Source organism: Polypterus senegalus, chromosome 1, assembly GCF_016835505.1.
Source record: "Polypterus senegalus isolate Bchr_013 chromosome 1, ASM1683550v1, whole genome shotgun sequence".
NCBI classification, from domain to species: domain Eukaryota; kingdom Metazoa; phylum Chordata; class Cladistia; order Polypteriformes; family Polypteridae; genus Polypterus; species Polypterus senegalus.
This window is the reverse complement of record NC_053154.1, coordinates 330,828,329-330,849,704: the sequence shown is the minus strand read 5'-3', so window position 1 is coordinate 330,849,704 and position 21,376 is coordinate 330,828,329. Positions and strand designations below refer to the sequence as shown.

General features: G+C 53.8%; 1 protein-coding gene across 1 annotated transcript in view; it reads left to right on the top strand.

Moving 5' to 3' along the window:
• The window catches only part of ric8a (RIC8 guanine nucleotide exchange factor A), a 31,793-nt gene extending 11,071 nt beyond the window's left edge, over window positions 1-20,722 (top strand). Inside the window, exons 3-10 of the mRNA XM_039738140.1 lie at window positions 2,153-2,785; window positions 2,887-2,981; window positions 9,231-9,381; window positions 9,906-10,001; window positions 10,396-10,540; window positions 14,310-14,454; window positions 15,444-15,563; window positions 19,639-20,722. Of these exons, the coding sequence (XP_039594074.1) occupies window positions 2,153-2,785; window positions 2,887-2,981; window positions 9,231-9,381; window positions 9,906-10,001; window positions 10,396-10,540; window positions 14,310-14,454; window positions 15,444-15,563; window positions 19,639-19,753 (1,500 nt within the window). The 3' untranslated portion in view covers window positions 19,754-20,722. The remainder of the gene's footprint in view (window positions 1-2,152; window positions 2,786-2,886; window positions 2,982-9,230; window positions 9,382-9,905; window positions 10,002-10,395; window positions 10,541-14,309; window positions 14,455-15,443; window positions 15,564-19,638) is intronic.
• The last annotated feature ends 654 nt before the right edge of the window (window positions 20,723-21,376 follow it).

Below are 21,376 nucleotides of genomic sequence, written 5' to 3'. Positions count from 1 at the left end.
AGACATACGGTAAAGAAACACTCAAGTGGGCTTCTCCTCCGGACCCTCCTAGATGAGCAGCAGCAGCTCAAATCCTGGTGGCTTCTAGGAGGTAAACATTGAAAGTGGGTCACCTGGCCAAGTCCCCCCCCGTGCACACCCACACACCCCAATGTCTGCCTCATCCACAAGTCCAAATCCACTGTGATGTCCGCCTTTCAGGTCAGGTTGCCAGTTTTGATACAGAGCTCCTGAGGGTCAGAAGCCGTCGTGATCTGCGAGTGCCCGCCTGGGATTAATGAGCTCCCGCCGTCTATTTTTGGAACAAAGCTGCCGGCCAGCGAGTGTAATCAGCGCGGCCCGCCGTCCTCCATCCGCCTCACTCTCCGCATATCCCCATTACTTTCTACACTGCTGACTGCATAACTGACTGGGTGGGCTGCTGGGGGTGGTCCTCAGCCCTGAAGTGACACCGACTGGCTGAGCTCTGCACAATCTTGAGAATGGCGGCTCAGGCTGGTAGTCCTAGATGACGGGGTGCAGTTGAACGGGGGGTCCTGGGTGGTCTGTCTACGTCCAGTCTCCTATCTGCGTTTTGCACCTTCACCAGGCGCCGCCATATGGGCCTAACAAATGCAAACCCGATTTAGAAGAAGAGATAAACACCAACGACTTTAATGACCCCGAGCTGGGAGACGTGACAACAGCCGATGGCCACACTCGAGGGGTCTGATCTCTCGATTGGCCAGGGGGCAATTCTTCAGCTGGTGGGGCCACCGAACCCTGACACTGATTATATGGGACTGGCAGGTCACCCGGGTGGGTCATGTCTACGTGAATTTCAGTGACACCACGGACGTGGCATCTACACTGAAGAAACGGAGCTTCACGTGACCTTCATCACCTGTGCGAGGATGAGGCTGAGGGACGCATCTGGTGAGCCAATTTGTGTCTCCTGAGTCGTAAGCCACCAGAGCGTGGAGGCGAGGGGTTTGGCAGTCATTGGGGGGCAATGGACTGGCCTCTGGGTGACTGCTGCTGTCTGTCTGCCTGGCTTGCAGCTCTCTGTCTTCTTCTTCTTCCTCTTCTTCCTCTGTACAATGTGGTCATCGCACTTCATCAGCGCAGGCTCTCACGTGAAATCAAAGCGAGCGCCATGGAGTTCCGTCGCGTGCAGCCCTCCGAACAGCTTAGGACGCTCGTAGCGTTGTGTCCTGCCACTGCTGACTGGGGTCACGTTTGTCTTGGGCGCCCCCTCCTGGTAACTCCTTCAACATGAGCCTGGAGTGCCACATTTGAGTGCCCGGCCGGGCCTCTGGTGCCATCTCTGTCTGGTTCAGGTGCTCCCTGGTCTCTTTGTTCTTGATCTTCTCCAGCAGAAGCACATTGAGAATCCCTCGTAGGGCTTCTGCCTTCCTTAACGCCGAGGTTTCATGACTGTCCGGTGCGATCGGCGGTGAGAGCGATGTGAAGAGCCGCATCTTCATCTCTGTTTTGATGCTGCTCCTGCTGTTGTTCTTCTTCACCCCAGTCATCCATAGCACCTCAGCTATTCGTGCCGCTTTGTCCTTCATGCCGTCGCCGCCAATCCGAGGTTCTCAAAGCTCTCGCCATGTTTGGGCTGCCTGTTCCTGAGTTGCAGATCCCTCTCAGTTCTTTCATGTCGGTCTGCTTTTGTGCCAATCGCCATGCCCTCGGTCTTCGGGTCTCTGATTTCCTGTCCATATTTTGAGCCAACACTAAGTCAGAAACAACTGGGCCTGCTCAAGCAGCTCAAGGCACGAGGTGTTGGTGGTCCTGCCATTGACACGCGTTCCAGGATGTTGTAGGTCATCGAGAGCTTCTCTCATGATGAGTGAGTTTGAAAACGTCTGGTGGCCTTCTAATCTGTCCTGTCATCGCCGGCGCTCTTGGCGCACATGTAGAAGTCCTCCGTGAGACCATTTAACTTTGGGCGTCCGCCATAGTGGTGCAGCAGTCCCAAAAAACACTTCAAAAATTGCCCACCAAACCCCGGCGAGATGCAAGGGCTGACACCCGGTCTCCATAAAGTACAGAGATTAGTTTTCAAAGGGTTATGCAGTTGATGAGATTTCAAAAATGCAAATGACGTTGACTCTGTGAGTACGAGTGCCAGGAGGTCGATGCCCACAGATCTGCTTTTGTTTTCCAGAGGCTGGGTGAGCTGGTGGTCCAGTTCCTGGAGCGAGACCTCCAGCCATCATGCCAGCTCGCCTGCCTAGAGACCATCCGCATCCTGTCCAGAGACAAGAAGTGCCTGGAGCCGTTTGCCACCCGTGGGGCCATGCAGACCCTGGCCCGGCACGCGGGCATCGAGGCCGGCGAGGGCCTGGCGCCAGAGATCCCCGACCTGGACGTCATCGTGGAGGCCCTCAAGTGCCTGTGCAACATCGTCTTCAACAGTCCCGGCGCTCAGGAGGTGGGCGCGGAGCTGAGGCTCATCGTCGGCCTGACGGAGCGGCTCAAGCTCTACAACGACCCGCTCTGGACCCACGAGGTGCGCTTCTTCGACCTGAGGCTCACCTTCCTCTTCACGGCTCTACGGGTGGACGTGCGCAGCCAGCTGGCCCACGAGCTCCGAGGGGTCAGCCTGCTGTCCGACGTGCTGGAGCTGACGCTGGGCCTCCGCTGGCTGGACTCGTTTGAGGTGGGACGTGCCGAAGACGACGACGACGATGACGACGGCAGCCTCCCGCTCCCCCGCCAGGAAACGGAACGGGCCATGGAGATCCTGAAGATCCTCTTCAACGTCACCTTTGACGCCAGCCGCCGAGATGTGGACGAGGTGAGCCGTTTTGCTCTTTGCTTGGCTTTCTTATCGGTTGTCCTACTGCGGTGTCTTGAGAGGACAGAAGGGTCACGTTGTGTGTGTGTGTCGATTGGCAGGAGGAAGCGGCGCTCTACAGACACCTGGGGGCGATCCTGCGCTACTGCCTGATGAGCAAGGCCGACGGGGAGGACCGCACTGAGGAGTTACACAGGTAAGGACAGGAGAGCCGCAGGGGCGTCACAAGGGCTGGTGGGCTTGCTTGGTGGCTCCTCTTTCTTTACTTTCCTTTGCTGTCAGGGTTTCGGAGTCCATCCTGCACATCTGTAGATGCCATTCGTCCCCCCCACGTATGATTTTCAAATGGCAGTCGGCTGTAATGGTCACTGAGGTGCACCCCTCATGTTATACGTAGCTGTTATGAACTTGAGAGCTCCTGAGCACGGCAGTCCCAGAAAACAGGCCACTAGAGGGGGAAAACCGTCCAACCCCAGCTAGTAACGAGAGGGCAGGCGTTGAATCTTTATGGTTTTACAAAGTGGCACGAGAAAGTGCCAAGGGGCACAAAAGGAGTTGCCACAAATGAACTACTGTGGTGTCCAAAATCACAAATCCAGAAAACGAAATCACAAACAGAGCAGAACGTCACAAATCTGGAAAGCTCGCCAAAGCCAGCGCATTCAATGAACCGCAGGGGACTGAGGGTTCTCCTCGAGCAGCCTCTTGACAGTGATGGGCAGGTGGTCCTGCCTTTGACACACATGGCACTTGGCAGAAGATGCTTTGACGTAAAGAAACTAAACGAATTTAAAATGAAACACAAGCCACGTGAAAGAGACATTGGGGCTTGGGGGGGACCATGACGGCGAAACACAACAAGAGCAGGTGCCAGTCGAGAAACTCGCTTAGAAGACGAGAAGGTGGGCTGCCTTCAGAATTCATTGAATTCTAATTATGAGCGGCCATTAAAGTGGTGAGGATGTGGCGGCGTACCCGTGATGTGAGGGGTGACGATGGCATGAGCGAGCCGTTGAAGTGCAGCCGTACTCGGTGACGAACCGTCTGACTCGCGATGGCAGTTTAACGTGACGGTCGTGACTGATCTGTGACGTCACAGGAGCGACCAATAAATAAGGAGACGCAGCAAACCACAACGCGCTACAACATCTCACACAGAGCATGCTGGGAGAAAGAGGATGGAGACGTGAAAGCGACTTTGTAGGCGGGCCCAAAAGGATCAGGAAAACGTAAAAGGAGCCAAAGGCCTAAACGCTCAAGAAAGGCCCAAACGCCTGAAGTGTCGTCTTTAGCTCTTGTTGTACGTGAACTTCAGGGCTCCTTAGTTGCGTACTTTTCGTTTTTAAAGTCCGTCTCACGTTTGCTTTGGAAATTTCAAAGTGGATTTTTAGCATCGTGTTTTAAACGCGCAATGCCCTCTCGAGTCTGGTCACGTGATCGCGTTGATTGTGCCTCTGTCACATGTCACTTTATCCATCTTGTTCGAGTAGGGTTGGCATTTCGGCTTCACTTTCATTCTTTCGCCCTTGGCGTTGGTCACTCAGTTTTGCTTTTCTTCCTGGTGTCGACCCTTCTGTCTCTTGCTGTCCTCTTCTTCTCCTGGCCACTTTACTCATAATACTCTTGGTAAGGGAGAGGAGAACCACAAAAGCCCTGGCCCAAATAAACAAAGCTTTAATATTTCAATTCGGAAAATCAAGGATTCAACAAAACCAACACCTTCAGACACAAATCTCACACTAAAGAAACCGCGAAGAGGAACCAAAAGTCAAAGACCAGGAACCCAAAATGGGAAGGGGGCCAACACCGCGAGCAAGGAGCTGAGACCACTGGGCTGAGAGACTGGGGGGCCGGAGTCGCCATACAGACGGTCCACTCGCCGCCCCCTCGCCACATTTGGGAGCCTCTCAAACCGTCTGAGCTGACCGATGGGGACAAATCACACAAGGAGCTTGGGGGTGGTGGGTAAAGTGCAAAGGGGCTTAGATTAAAAAGAACCAAAACCAGTGCCCACAGTGCAGTGTGGCACAAACATCCAGAAATAAATAATCCATAAAAACAAGTGAATAGTGACGGGTAAGAACACAATAACGAAATCAATCAAAGCAGAGGTTCAAATGCAGTCCTTCAGATCCCAGCCCACCTTCTTCTTCGTCTCCCCAGCCCACCTATCACTCGCTAGGCTGGCAGAGACTCGACCCCGACCCCCGTCTTGGCTGCCTCACTGTAGTGCAGCCAGACCACCCGTCACGGACCCACAATCGTACCTCGGAACCCTGGGGAGGTCATCCGCCATGCTCTGCCCACCACGTGCCCCCCTAGAGCGCCCCAGTCTGTGCTGCCTTTCCCCTGTAGGTGGCCTCACTGAGACTCTTCATCCATCTTTAACCTCACTTCCTCTTCTTGTTCCTATTTTCACGTTTCTCCTTTCATATGTGGGGATGTGGCACAGGTGTGGGCATTAGCAGCTCCTGGCATCTGACTCCTCACCTGTGTACTTACAGTAAGTGTGGAGATGCCCGTGCCACGTCACGCCCAGGATGCCCCCTCCTCGAATATTAATTTAAAAAGCAATGAGCTGCAGACCTCACTTTACCACACAGACCCTAATCTGTCGGGGAGCAGGAGAAAATGGCACAATTTACAAAGCGATAGACACTGAAGACGCCAAAGGGGGAGGCAAGTCTGGAGATGGGAGAAGAACAAGTAAGGAAAGAGAAAGCGGAACGCGAGCAGGAGAGCCGGACGTGTTGGCAGAAAGACTGACGTGAAGAAGAAACGGGACACAACGGTACGGGAATGACGAGCTCATATTGACAGAAACGCTGGGCAGGTACGGAGGAGTGTGAGCCGTGAGCACAAGGAGGGAGCGATGAGCCTGCTGTCCTAGCGCGCCATTTTAGGCACCTTGTGCATCCCAGGAGGGGAGAGACATTAAGCAGAATGGAGACCAAAGAGCAGTCTGTCCCTAACGTCCTCCTGTCCGCCACGCCGCTTGGCCATGCATTCCATGTGTCTGTGGTCCTCTTCCTGGTGTTTGTGTTTGCCCTTCACAAGTGTCCAGCTGTGTCCCCGTGTTCTTGGTGACCTCATTTTAAAGTCACCGTCTCGATCCACTGGACTGATGCCCTTCATCTTTTAAACACTTCAGTCACTCAGGTCTCCTCTTCATCACTGTGAAGGCTCAGCTCTTTGAATCTTCCCTCCTAACTCATCCCCTGTAGTCACCCTGGTCGCTCTTCTCTGGACCTTCTCTGGTGCTGCTATGTCTTTATGGAGACCCAAACTGGACACAGGACTCCAGATGAGGCCTCACCAGTGTGTTATAAAGCCTGAGCGTCACCTCCTGTGACCTCCTTGTACTCCACACGTCAAGGCGCTATATAACCTGACAGTCTGTGAGCCTTCTTAATGGCCTCTGAACACTGTCTGGAAGTTGATAGCTTAGAGTCCACTGTGACTCCTCAGTCCTTCTCATGAAGTGGACTCTCGATGTTCGGACCCCCATTGTGTATTCAGACCTCACATTCTCACTTCCCACGTGTCATTCTTTACGTTTACGGACATTAAATTTCATCGTCCACAAATCTGCCCAAGTCTGTCTGCTGTCCAAGTCCCTCTGTGATGATATAACGAATTCCAAATGATCTGCCAATCCACCCATCTTGGTATCATCTGCCAACTTCACCAGCTTGTTCCTTATACAGTGGAACCTCGGTTTGCGAGTGTAATTCGTTCCGGAAACCAACGGACTCGCATATCAAAGCGAATTTCTCCATAAGAAATAATGGAAACTCTGATGATTTGTTCGACAAGCCAAAACTATTCATATAAAAATGATGAATACAAAATATAAAGTCCAAATACATCCAACAAATGAACCCGCACTTTACGTTATCATGGCTGGTGTGCGTGAGGGAGTTTCTAAACTCTTCTGGGATTTCACCCAACAGGACGACTGGCAGAAGAGCGTCCCAAAGTGACCGCAGGCTCCCAGCGCTGTAGCAGTTCACCGTCAATCGAATCCGAAAAGATGGCGGTCACGCTGTAAGCGCCTGCCTTCGATGGGGGATACAAGGAACATTATAAATGCGCAGGGCACAGTGTGACCTGGGCACTGCCCTGCCTGACCGGGTGGCAGATGCCACTACGATAAACAACCGCGCTGTTCCTGTTTCAAGCGGAGTAGGAAGAAGATGGTGTCGCTAAAGTACTGAGACTCCGCTTCGTGTTTTGGGGTGCAAGACGGGGACTCGCACATCACAGCTGTGACAGATAGGGGGCGCTGTCGTCCCCTTGAACCCTCAGATAAAAGTCCAAATAATGGATCTGTTTGTACAAAATAGTGCAGCCTACACTCCACAATCCTCATGTAAATCACTAATAATCGATACAATAACCAACCCTCCTCTCCCAGGCGCGTTGTCACCCTGCCACCCGACTCGGCTCTAACTCTGGGGTCTCCCACAGTCCTCGATGTAGTTCATGACCCGGAAGTGCTTCCGGTCCCTCAGTCCATGTGACTTCTGGGTCAGATCAAAACTCCTTTTCTTCCACCCACAGGCACGTCATTTCCTCTGTCCATGTGACGAGGACGCACTTCCGGGTTGTAAGCAAAACTCTTGTTGCTCCTCCCTGCAGCGCCTTCTAGGGGTCCCTGTGGTATCCAGCAGGGCTGTGGATGAAAACTCCAATGTCCATAATTCCCTGCTGGCATTCGGGGCACCTCCATGCTGCAGGGAGGGCTCCACCTGGCAGCCTGGGGGTATTGACTGGGGTGACTGTCCGGCCACGCGCACACACACACACACACAATGCTTTAGTATCTATCCGCTCGTACGGATGTTGACTTTGAGTGAGGCACGCCGACTGACGGTTACCCACAATCCCGCAGCGAGAGAGAAAAGAACCATCCGCTCAGTTGTGATCACGTGACACTCGGCAGACAAAGCGCAGACGGACTACTCGTACTGCAAGGCCTCGCTCGTTCATCAAGTCAAAATGTATTAAAACTTTTAGCTCGTCTTGCAAACCAAGTTACTCGCAATCCAAGGCTCCACTGTATTCCTATCCAAATCATTTCTAGATATTCAAAATAGCAGTGGTGGCCCCCCACTGCCCCCTGCTGGTCACTGCTCTTAATGCCACCCAATTCTGATGAGGTTCCTCACACCATCACCCTCCTCTTCCTGTGTCTGAGCTAATTGTGCACCCACACCCAGAACTGCCACTTCTTTTAGTTTGATGCCCACCTCTCATGTGGCGCCTTGTTCACCATTTCTTGGTGCCCGTGTGGCCCGCGTTTAGCCATCATACGTGTGCAGGCACTCACATGAGCCCAGAAATGTTCAGAAGTCCAGTTTTTCCAGCGATGTTCCTTCACCGAGTGTATATGCTGGCACTTACCGTTTCAGACAAGTGCCTCAAAGCACCAGCTCACGATCGACAAGCGTAACGGGGGGTGTTGGGGGTCCGTGGAGTTTTATGTGCCACGTTACCACTTGTACTGTAGGTGACCTGGGGAGGTACGCTGAGAGCTGCATGGCACTTCCAAAGTCCAGGCAGGGTATGAAGTGGGCCGAGTGGCGCGATTGCAGTGGAATGGAAGTGCTGCATGCCACCCTGAACGCAGCGCCCAGTGAACAGAGATGCCAGGTGGTGCAGATTTCAGAATTCACGGTTTCTGGGCTCTTATTGTAATAACACAAAAATGGCAAATATTTAATAACCAACCTAATTTTAGATAAGCAATCCACAGAAATAACAAAACTAAAACCAGAAACTAGCAGGTTAAAAACACAACCAGCACACCTGAGTCTGGGCAACCACCCTGAGTAGCTGGAGCGCCTGGGGATTGAAAAGCAGCAGAGGATTCTGGGAGCTGACGCAACCCGTGGCAAGCAGGCAGGCAGGCAGATTGGGGGGGTCGGGCCGTCACAGGGGGCCGTGTCCAGGGATTGTCATCTCCAGGGTGGCTTGTTTATCCAAGGCTTGTTGTTGTAATATGTCCCCAAGTGCCAGCCAGCAGTATTCCTTTAGAGGGTACCTTCGGGAGGCCTTGATCCGCAACGCAGGGGGAATGCGTGAGAAGCACACAACAGGAATGTTGTGCCAGTCAATCATTGGAGGGCACGTGCCACCTGAAGCCATGGGGAGGCACCAGATTGACACGCTCTGCATGTGTGGCTTATGCAGTTTCAGCTCGCCACCTTGTGGTTGGGGGGACAGGGGGTGCCATGCAGTGTTGGCAAACACTAAACGGGAATCAGAGTAAACAAGTGGGCAAACCAGAAGTGGTGACCGAAGGAGCCGAGTTAATAAATCCTCATTTTATGGGCTCTGATGTGGCTGTGGATTTGGGATTGTGACCTGCCAGTCCAGGGTGGGCACTGCCAATTCAGAGTGGGGCTGCAAGTGAAATCCAAATGTCACCCCTGTCTTTCAGTCACACCATCAACCTGCTGGGAAACTTGCCGCTGATGTGCCTCGATGTCCTCTTGGCGCCGAAGGTGCAGCAGGGCTCGGTGGAGTACATGGGGGTGAATATGGACGCCGTCAACGTGCTGCTGGACTTCATGGACCGCAGGCTGGACCGGGTGAGTATGGTGAGCGAGTGCCCTGTATAGCGCCTTTCACAGCCTCCTAGAGTGTCTCTAAGGTTAGAATGCCACTCACACACACACAGACCTTGTGAGGACTTGTCCTCGGCCGTCACTTTCCCTTTCATTTCGGATTCTCATCACCTCATTTCAGACCACGAGAAAGAGGACGGACCCTCAGCCAGCTGTACCCACAGGACACTGAGACATGCCAAGGGCTGCAGGACATGCCCTACACACACACACACACTTTGTCGTTGCCCTATTTTCTCCTTTCACAGCTGGTCAGGGTGACCCAGAAGCCCCCGCCGTCTGTCCTAACCAGGCTGAGACTTTGGTGTGGCGGGTTTGGGACGTAAACTCCATGCGTTTGTTTCTTAGTGGTTTGCCAACATTGCAGCAGAGGCATTGCTTGAAGCCCTGACTGGGCACTGAGATGTCCATCATACATGTTGTGGTCACTAAACTGCTTGTGTTTGTGCCAATGTATAACTGGTCTCTTTGTTCTCTGCCCACCCCAGGGTCACAAGTTAAAGGAGACCCTCACACCTTCCCTGAACCTGCTGACAGAGAGTGCCCGAGTTCACCGGGAGACGCGGAAGTTTTTGAGGATGAAGGTGAGTCTTGGCCTGGCAATGCCAATCTGATTCACATCTGAGCTTCACTCACTCAATGGCAGGATCTGCTCTCTGGAGTTAGGGTGGTACTGAACTGCCGAGGCTGCCAGGCTCTCAAGAAGCAGTTAGCACCAAGTTGTGCCCACCTTACTTCTTTGCCAGTGTTCATGCATCACCTGCACAGTGTAGAGGACCGCACCAGGTTCAGCACTCTTGTGCCAGCTGGACAGAGTCACCTAGTGCATGCAGCTGTGCCAATCCGGCCAGCTGACATTTGCGAGGCTCAACACGTCTGCCCATGCAGCTGAGATGGCCTTGCCAGTCCAGTGAGTTCACCGGGTGTGGTGGCATTGGCTCCCACTTTTAAAATTGTCCCGCCCCCTTTCCTCCCCAGGTGCTGCCTCCCCTACGGGATGTGAAGAATCGGCCGGAAGTGGGGAGCTCCCTGCGGAACAAGCTGGTGCGGCTCATGACGCACATCGACACCGACGTCAAGCACTGCGCCGCCGAGTTCCTCTTCGTCCTCTGCAAAGAGAGTGGTGAGTGGCCGTCACCCGATGTGAGCACAAGTTCAGGTAGAGGCACTGAGAAACGACAAGCTTGGCGATGGTGGCACAACAAGCGGCACACGTGGCAGCACTTTGGGGATTCTAATAGTTGTTTGTCAGTTTTTGTTTATTCCATTTAATGGCGTCACTTTTGAGCACCATCAGGTGTGCCCGCGTCACCCAGAAGTGACGCCAGAACAGCCACTTTAGGGGCCTTTGGTTTTCAGAGGTGTGTCTAAGCGTTGGCATTCTGCTGGTGACCAAATGAAGGGGCATGGAGGACGAGAACTAAAATGAGAGTCGAGTCCAAGAGGCCCGGGCCGACTTCTTACTGCTGACCCAGAGAGAGTGCGGCGCCATCTTTAAACGGGAACACCGCCGTCGCACATCATGAAGCCAGAAGTCCGCACCTGGCAGCCGGGCATCCACTGCTGTACAAAGAGAGCACTGGCAGGGGCTTGAGACCCTTTACTTGGGCTCAGGTGTATCCCGGGTGTTTGGATCCCCCCGTGGTCACTTCAACTGACAGGTCTATAGGGGGTCCGCAGGTGAGCAAAGAGCAAGCGTGAGGTCTGAGGACCTGCCAGTGGAGTTCAGAGGTGCGTCAAGTGACAAATGTGGCAGCGGCTCCCAAGAAAACGGAGGAAGACGTTTGGAACAACCAGGAAGTGACTAGACTTGGGGGCTTTGGGGTCTTGGTAAGAAAGGTGAACTCTGGCTGAGCTTCAGAGAACCCGTGTGGCGATGGGAGAAACTTCAAGAAGGACAGCTGGCACCACCACACGCCACTGATCCACTGGGATTGATCCCAGAAGGGCAGACTGATGCCCGTCCTCAGTGAAGACACCTATAGGACCCTCAGACAGCGAGGGACATGAGCCGGTGGTCTGATGAAGCCAACATCGACGTCAAGTCCAGAAGACACCAGATGCCATCAGTCCTCCGCAGCAGTGAAGCATGATGGGAGTGGCATCAGGCACTGGGAGGCGAGTCAAGAGATCTGCTTAGTGAGGTCCTCCTTGGAGCACCCGGGACCACCTCAGGGACGACTCTGGGAATGTTCTGGAATGGACTTGAACCCAACGGAACATCTCTGAGGAGGCCTGGCCTGGAAAGAGCCGTCCACGGACACAAGTTGAGAGGATCTGAGAGACGAAGTGCAGGCGTGCGGAGCTCGTGGTGTCGGAGCCCACAAGACTGCCGGCAGGAATGGCTGCCACGGCGAAGTGGAGGGTCTGACGGCTCGAGGTTTCACTTTCTTATCTCTCTTCGCTTTGTCATTCTGGGGTCTTGAGGAAGAAATGAAGGGAAGTAATTTGAGCAGAAGGTCGCAACACGAAAACGTGAACAGAGTGAGGGGTCTCGAGACCTCCTCGATGTCGATTCCTCTCCGTCCTGCAGTTCCATTACGTCGGGCGTATTCAGTGTTCTTGTTTGTGAGGCGCCATCTGTTGGAATGCATTTTGTAAGGCATGCAGTAAGAGTGCATTGCCCTTTGTACTCCCAACAGATGGCGCCTCATACACAGCAGCAGATGCCACATAATGTGAAAAGGCCGTGGAGTGTGCCAGGCAGTGTCACCCTTAAACGGCCTCCAATAGACGTCATCACAAAACGGTCAAATATTCAAAGTAAATCCGCAAACGTTACGCTAATGTGTGACGACTGCACAGATGTGGCTGAGCACCAGGCTGATGGGAAACGGGAGGACCAAAGGTGACATAAAGTGACATCAAGTGACAAAGTGACCGGGAACTCTCAGGACTAACAGCCACGTTGTGACACTCTCCTGCGCTTCTCGACGTTGTCACATTGCCATTGCGGAGATGACGTCACTCTTGTCCTTGTGCTAAGCCGAGGATATTTAATGAGGCTGATTGAGAGGAAAAGTCACCGTCGTGACGTAGAAATCTCGAGGTCGATAATCCAGGCGACAAAACCAAGATGGCACCCCAACTGTGGCAGACTCGCAGGTTTATCTGTGCCGCTGCAGGTGACCGTTTAAGGCGGAGCAAAGCAGAGTTGAGGTCGTGACCTATGTAGCCCAACCCATCAGCCGCAGCAACGCGATACAAAATGGCGACACCTGCGATGTACAAAGTGGGTCAAAATCGAAAGTAAGCTCCGCCTCCCCTCCTTCTGGACCGAGGACACCACGGACCCTCATACCATCGTGACGATGACGTCACAGGCCGTGCACTTCTGGGTATCCGCTGTTTTAAACCGAATGCAAACGGCGCCCATGAAAGACAACCAAAAATGTGAAAATCTACGACGGGCGCGAGTCCTGCAGGTGAAGACCCTCAATAGAAAAAGAGCAAAAAACCAGCAGCGCAGCACATAGAAGGTAGCGTGTCACGGTGTCACGCGTCACGGCGTCTTGTGATTGGCTCTTCTCTCCCCCCTGCGAGTTTCTGGTACCATCTGACGCTGTTAACGGTTTTTATCTCCGTTTTCCACTGTAGACGCTGCCATTGTCTGCTCTGGAGTTTGTCATCAGGCGTATAAGATGGCGGCGCACTGCCCACCATGTCCGGGGACCCCCGTTCAACACGAAACAAAGACTGGGAAAAGCGAGGAAACTTCCAGAGAAACTGCTGCCCGTCCTTCAGTGCCCCTCTTCTCAGTCTGTGCCCTCCGTGACACCTGCCAGGGTGGGACAGGCGGGGCCACACAGGATGTGACATCAGCCTCTGTGCACCCCCTCAAATTCGTCCTTGTCCAGACGCTGGCCTCTGTGCCCCCCTCCCCCCATTGGGCTGTGCGGACACTCCCGATTCGCTCACTAAATATTTCCCAGAAGCCCTTTGTGCAGCAGCAGCTGAGGGGTCACTTTCGGGGGGTTCTTCTGACTTTGATTTGTGGGTTTGTTGTTGGCGGTGGTCCTGCTGGTGAAGACCCCAGCTTGTTCTTTTGTCTCTGACCTTTGACCTCCTCCACCTTCCTGTTGCGTGTTTGTCTTGTTACCACGGTGACACGAGAGTTGCACCTCGGTGAACTGCCGGTGGTCCGTCACGAGTCCACCCACCTGGCTCAGAAGTGGTGCTGATAAGGGAGCCCCTTTAATCGGCCAATCAGAGACCACCGCTGCTCTCCACCTATCACAACTGCCGTCCTCGTCACCAAGTGAAGTGCTGCAGATTCACCCCGGGCTGGCAGAGACATGAGCTGATGCCACCAGGATGCCCTCAGCTTGCGGTGCTCGGTGACGGTCACCACGCGGCTGGCTAATGGAGAGCCACGTTTAGCTCACGGTGCAAAGAGATGGCGATCAAGCCAGATGGTGGGCTCACAAGGGACCACCAGCAGTTCAACACAATGCAGATCTTTGTGACGTGACTGCATTTTTCTTTTGCCCTTTTGGTCACAGAGATTAGGAAGTGACAGTAAGTGTACAGTTTGTGGTTCTTTAAAAACATCGTGGGGTGGCGGGCAGAAACCCATCGGTAAGGGTGAGTGTGCCATGCCAAGGTCTGGGACCCCACCTTGCAGATTAGCACATGCCAGGGAACAACTCGTTGTGACAATAAGCACCACATGACCCATCAGACCCCCCAGCAAATGTCAGCCTGCTCAGCTGCCACGTGTGCTGCCAGGTGGCCACCATGTCACACCTTTATGTGTGAATCAGTAAGCCACTGTGTGGGTGGGGGGAGCTGCTTGTAACATGCACCCCCATTGAGTGTCACCGTCACGAGCAGGGTGACACTCTTGTCACTCAGCATCTCAACGCCAGCTTCTTGCATTGTCCTCTTTGCAGTGTCCAGGTTTGTGAAGTACACGGGCTACGGGAACGCCGCCGGCCTGCTGGCAGCCAGGGGTCTCATGGCGGGTGGCCGAGGGCAGGGCCACTACTCTGAAGATGAGGACACCGACACCGAGGAGTACAGGGAGGCCAAACCCAAGTAAGCCAGAGCTTCGTCTTGTGCCGCCATTACGTGCAACTTGTGTGGGTGAAATGATGTGGTGGGCACGTCGGAAACAGCAGGGGGCGCCGCTTAGAGGTTCTGCCCAACTTTATGTGGCACGCAGGTTTAAAGGAGTGGCACACATTTACAAATCTAACATACTTAAGGAATCCAGCGGCCATCGTTTATAAAGACGCGAACAAAACTCTCGAACGACGGATGAGAAAGGTGGGCCGCGGTGGGACATGATGAGGCCCCCTCATTGGTGCTCTCATTCCCAGCCAATCACAGCAGCCTGAGCTGAACCCGCCGCTCATCCCAGCGTCTCATGTGCCCGTGGAATGTCCCAGAGGTGCCGGCGTCGGCGTTGATAAGGCGGTGGGCCCTCCGCTTGTGGCTGATTGTCATCATTAAGGGGGCAAACTCTACAGGAAAGGGTTAATTAATCAAAGAAATAACGAGAGAGAATTAAAAATCTGAAAGTCAGGTGGGTGAATGTAAACGTCACACTGCAGACTACGAGACGAGAAAGTGTGGCGGGGTGGGGGTCACGGGCCTGCGACTGGAGACCACCGCGATAAGAGGCGCAGGTGGCACGACTTCACAAAGGGGATTTCTCTAAACGTACCTGGAAGCCACTGCAGCAGTGCCAGACCTGGGGGTGCAATCAGATGACAGTCGCCTCTGCCCGCTTCAGACAAATAAACGGGGCTTCCAGGATCCCACTTACAAAGATGGCATCTCCCAGCCCCCGAGAAGTGGGAGGCTACTTACTGAGCGCCACTCATCCTGATAACCAATCATGTCGGCCATACTGTATATAGCGCCTTTCACAACGTGTAGCTTCAAGCTGTGATATGGCGCAGTGCTCCATTAGTTCAGTCTTTGTCTAGAGGTGGACTGACCCCTCGTCCCACAGCCCAGTCACTCATGCGGTGGTCCATCTGTCCATCATGCCCGTCACTAACCCTCTTTGTCTTCCGCAGTATTAACCCGATAACCGGGCGCGTGGAGGAGAAGCTGCCAAACCCAATGGAGGGAATGACGGAGGAACAGAAGGAATACGAAGCCATGAAGCTGGTCAACATGTTTGACAAACTGTCCAGGTAGGCTGTCTGTCCGTCCGTCCGTCCCTCCGGCGGCGGGGCTGACCGCTGACCCCCACAGACGCTCTTCTTCAGGGGTCCTCGCTTTGTCACATTTGGTGGGTCTCATTGACAGCAGCGTCTCCAAAGGTCACGTGGTCCTCATAACCTCTCACCGCTGTCCTTTATTTATTGTATATGGCAGCTTTGAGGTCCGAGCACCCACCTAAACCTTGGCATGAAGACCCTTATGCCACGAATACCAAGGTTTTCAAATGAATTCCTCGAAGCTCCATCTTTTCTTCAGATTCATGAAAGTGAGGCTCTGATTTGTAAACGTCAAACGTGCACCCCGCTAAAAGGAGGATTTTTGGACGACGGGGGCCCACTTCAGATGCTTCATGCCAGTCGGGTCAATTCGCTCTCATTGATGCCACTGTGGCAGGACCTCTCGTGCTCCTTATCATTGTGTCAGAGCCAATCTTGGCCTGTCCAGTGCCAGACCCACAGGACAAATCCAGGCTACAATGTATGATACCCTTTCCACCATGCTGCCCAATCTGATGCCAGCTTTCCCATTTCTACTTTACTCCAAAACCTCAGTCAGTGACATCTGCAGCCCCCCTTATTCTTCCCAAAACTTGCCCTATAGATGTGGAAAGGAACAGGTGTGCCTGCCACCCAAATTGCATACCACACTTGTCTGTAACTTGCCCAGTTCCCCCATTCTGTCAAAGCCCACGCCATAACGTCCACACCCCAGTAACGTGGGCGTCTGTCTGTCATGTGACACACCCATAGCATAAGTGCAGTCCAAGTCTTCTTCTTCTTCTTCCTCTGCTCACTGAGTGCCCGCTGCTTGGCCACTCCCACCGTATCCCCTAAATGCACAGCATCCAATCAGCAGTCCTCTGGTTGGTCTCAAGTCTTGCATTCCAGTTTATCATTCAGCACACCCCCAGAGTCAATGCCACCCAAAGTTTAAGCAACACTTGCTGCCAGTCCTGTGCCAGTTTGCCAGGCTCACCCCCCAAATTCACATTGAAGATCCACAGACCCCCCCCCCCATTTTAAAACATACTGTAACTTGGTCTTCGTCTGCCCTTGTGGTCAGGGCACCAGGGTGATGCCCTCCTTTCCTTTCTGATTAAATGGAGTCGTTTATTCACTAAGCCCGACCCTCGTGCTCTTGATTTCCCAAACTTGTTTTCTGTAGTGGCACACTTTTTGTGACCAGAATCCCACCCCCCAAGGCAGACCACTAGTTGACTGAGCACAAACACACAGAGATCTCCTCTCTCATTCTGCACCCGTCATGCCTCCTAATGCCAGTCCTGCCACCTTCATCTGACTGTTCAGCAGTCCTCAGCCTGCCAGCCATATGGGGCCTCCTGCTCTCGTCTGGATGGCTGTGGCCACTGGCAGTTTTCAGAAAGATGTCTGAGATCTCGGACCCCCGTCGTTGTCCACAACACATCAACACCTTGAAACAGCAAACGGGGGGCAGTCGAGCCAAAAGACCCCTTTGATTGGCTAACTGGACAGACAACTTGCGTGAAGAAGGGGCCTGAGTGGCCAATCAAAGGGCTCCTTTGGCTCGACTTGTCACTTCATCCATCATGGCTGACGTGGCACAAGACCCTACTACTACAGGCAGCACAGCCAGTTAGCGACGCCGCCGGAGGGGCCGCTTGTGAGCTCGTCCTCTGAGTCGTAAGTCCCGTGGCTGCGCTCCAAGCTCCTTCATCTTCTTTTCTTCTTCAAGTGACTGATGTTTGAGGGGCTCGCCGGCTTTCTTTGATTTCTGACGTCCTGCATGAAGTGACGTAACATTAAAGGTGGGTGGGAGCTGTGGACCACTGACGTCAACATCACACAATGCATCAATGATCGTCCAATCACATTAGATGCAAAAAACCTAACACAGTGCTCATTCGCTGCCAGTAAAAGTGGGCGTGTCTGAAAACAACCAATGAAAGGGGAGTCTCAAAAGCTCAAGGACTGGCATGGACTGTCATGTGGCTGGCGTGCACATGTCACGTGTGAGCAGAGTTTTTAAAATATTTTGGGGAAGGCTGGGTAATTGGGTGGCCCCGCCTCCTTCGGTTTCCACATGTGGGACACAAGGCTGTCCGTGGAGTGACTGGGGGGACAGCAAAGAGCGCCTTGGAACTCGGAGAAAGAAGCCATTCCCAGATGACCTTGTATCCCATTGCCTCGTTACCCAAAGGTCATAACCCCTGAGGACACGCCCCTAGCAACAGGAAAAGCATTCCTGACGATGAACAACAAGCATAGCGGCAATCATGACAAATCCAAAATGGCGGATGAAACGGTCCAAAGAATGAGAGAACTGATGAGAGAGCGAGTGGAATATTCAAAAACAAATTTCATAATCGGGACCCTCAGAACCCCCTAAAGCAACGTTAAAAGAAAAAAAAAAAAGAAAACCAAAGCAGAATGTAACACGAGGGACAGGGACACCCAAGACTAACATTACTCATCAACGGCCCAAAACTCCACAAGCCCTCCTCCTCCTCCTCCTCCTCCTGCCCCTTGAAGTAGGTGGTCCCTCTCTCTGCAGCACCCTCCGGTGGCACCCAAGGACCCCGACAGGGCTGTCCTTCAGAACTACAATTCCCATGGACCCTTGTTGACACCACAGACCCTCCGTTATTCCGTCAGCCCCACTGAGGTAACAATCAAGTCTCGTCCCGCCGGGTTTGCCTCCCTCCATGTTGTCCTTCAGGCCAGGGTCCTCCCTCCCAGTCGGGCCGCCAGTCTCATCACAGAGCGCTCTGCTCTTATATGGCGCCTTTCCTACAACATTCCCAGCATTTCCATAGCGCAGTCTGCTCAGCTTTGATTGTGGGGGCTCCGGCGAGGACCAGAAACTCGAGCAGCAGGCTTCATGGCCTGCACAAATCCCAAAGAAGGGCCCCGTGAAGAAGCCCCTGGCCCACAATGTGCAAACACAAAAGTGGGGTAAGGCGAGTGACCCCATTAAGGCCTTTTCTTAAAGCCCCCCCATTTAATGCGCAAGTCCACTTACGGTCCCGTCATGAAGCCCGAGTCTCCGAGGTGGGCTGGCGAGCTTCGGACTGAACGTTCAGCTCATCAGCACACATTCGGCCATAGAAACCAAACTCTGTGGGCACTGCCACCGTGTCCTACCTACCCGTGGCTGCTGGGGCGACTGGAGGATGGCGCCGTGTCGAAGGAGTTTATCAATGATGAATGGAGAGTGCAGTGGGCACACAAGGGGGACATGCGAGGTGGGCACACAAGTCCTTCAGCGCCACCTAGCAAGGGGTCCGCATGGCCATGTGCTTGGGCTCCTTGCCGAGAAGATGAGGGCATTTCTGAAATTAGGGATAAGCGTAACCCGTCAACGCACTCGGTGACCAAAAGGGGGCAGATTTTTAATAAAGATGAGGGCAGTTAAAAATGGCGCAAACATTGAAAACAAACAAAACAAAGCCCGCCGTCCAGAAATCAAAATCCAACCACAAGAGCAAAACATCAAAAGAAGGAACAGAAAGAGCAGCGAGGGGCCGAGCCCACCCGGCCCAATATAAGAGACAGAGGACGGGCGCCGCCTCCCGAGGCTCAGTCTAAAAGGGACAAACAGTAACAGAATTCCGGTGACAGTCAGTCCAGGAGGAAACCCAGGACATCCCGTAACTCCCGAGTGCCAACACGCGGGACTCCCTCTGGGGTCACACACACTGAGTACACATGCCCATCAAACTGGGCACGTGTCCAGCGTGGTCCTGGCTTCTGGACTGCAGCTTGATTTGATGTGCAGTTCAGGGTGAGCCAACACTGACGTGCCAAGTGGTCAGAAGTGGGCAGCTGGGCAGTGAAAAAGCACACACGTGGTCAAAGGTCTGAAGCAGTGGACAGAAGTGGGGAGTCCAGAGGTGGACGTGGCAGAGGCAGCCTAATGGGAGGGGGTAAGGGGCAGAGGGTGGGGCCAGGTGGTTTGGTGCGGCTCCTCATCCTCACCGACTTGCACGGGGCTCGCTTTTCGCCGACTGACTGGCACCGGGACGCGTCTCCACATTAACCCATCTGCCACTGTGCTTTGTTGCAGGGAGCAGGTGATCCAGCCGATGGCGGTGGGACCCGACGGGAGGCTGGCAGCTTTAGAGCAAGTGATGCACCAGGAGGTGCACTCGTCGTCCGGCTCCGACTCAGAGGCCGACTAAAGGTGCCCGACTAGTGATGCCAGTTGGACGCCAAGCAGAGACTCGTTCCTCACTCCAGTTAGATTTTCTTTGCTGTTTCGTCCGCTCCGACGCCTCCATGGTCACACAGCGACTGAAGCCAATCCATCAAGTCATCGACCCGCGGTACAATCCACGTTCTCTTCAGCTGGCATTTGGTGTGACAGCCATCGATGTCACGGATGCGTTGTGGGAGGAGAGCGAATTTGCCCTTCCGCCACCGACGACGAGAGTTGGAGTGCCTCGACCCTGGCGGAGAGCCTTCTGCCGGCGTTGGCACCGGCTCGGGACTTTGCATGCTTTCTGTCTTGGCACACGACTTCGCCTCCCCGGACTGCCAGTTACATCGAAGCGCGACGTCGCCGACCGCCCCTCCTGTGTTGTGCTCCCCTCCTTCTCCTCCTTTTGTCAAATTTAGGTGGGCACAGAATGCGCCACCCTTCACACTGTAAGAATGTAACTTGACCCTGGGCACTCTGTGCCAATGAAGGCTGCAGCTCCGTGTGGCAGAAGCACTTCTCGGAAGAAGCAAGACATGTGGGCATTCACAAGGGGTCTGTCCTGTGGGTGGCCGGGTGGGCAATCATCTGCTGATGTGGCAGGGGAAATTAAAATGTTCACTTGTGTTCTGAGAGCATGGCATCAAGTGTTTGTGGTGGGATTACACCTCCTCTTCATACTGATGAAATATTCATGACGACCAACACACGGCACCGCCAAGGCGAGGACTGGCAGGAGGATCGCTTCCTAAACTGTGAAGGTCCCACGCCCTGGCAAGGGGACGATGCCATACGGGTTGCACCTGATCCCTGTCACATTCCAGGGGCATTTCTCTGTGGGGTCTCAGGACAATTCCGGGGTTGTGTTTACAACAATAAACGTCTGCATGCCATGGGCTCTACTGGCATGGATTTGGCTGCCAGGATTGACACTGTGTTCACCTCCCCAAGGAAGGGCAGAGTGGCAGTCCGCCCACAGGTCGGTCCGCTGTGGCAGAGAGGCATACATGCCGTCATGTATCGGGTACGAGGAGCGCTGTGTGTTAATGAAGGAAGTCTTTCTGCATGCCAGGTGGGTTCAGACAACACGCTCGGAGGTGTTATTCAGGGTAAGAGAGGGCATTTGCCACAATGAAGAGGACTCCACCACTGGCATGTCAGCCTCAAACAACTGCTTGTATTCATGCAGCACCACAGGCATCTTGGGGTCTACACTGGCATCAGCAAGTGCGGCTGGAGGTGGTGGGCACAAGTGTGCCAGCACTTGCACAAACTTGACAACTGAGAACTGCCATCGTGGCTTCAGTGGAAACCAATGACACAAAGCCACCTCCAGTCCACGGGCACAGCTGGCACTCGTGCCCTTTGAATAGTCACCACACTGCTCTTTCACCATAGCTGATCTCAACAGTGGCCACATGGGTGGCACTAGGTGCCCCTTTTACAATGGCAGTCAATGAGACTTTGGCGTGCTGAGGGCACTGTGCCCACCGTAAAGCAAACCCACAGTCTTGGGCATTACCTTCCAGTGTACTTCATTGCAGTCATGAGGTGGACAGGCTGAGGGGACACTTGGTGACCCAGGGCTTGTTGAGGGTTGGAGTGA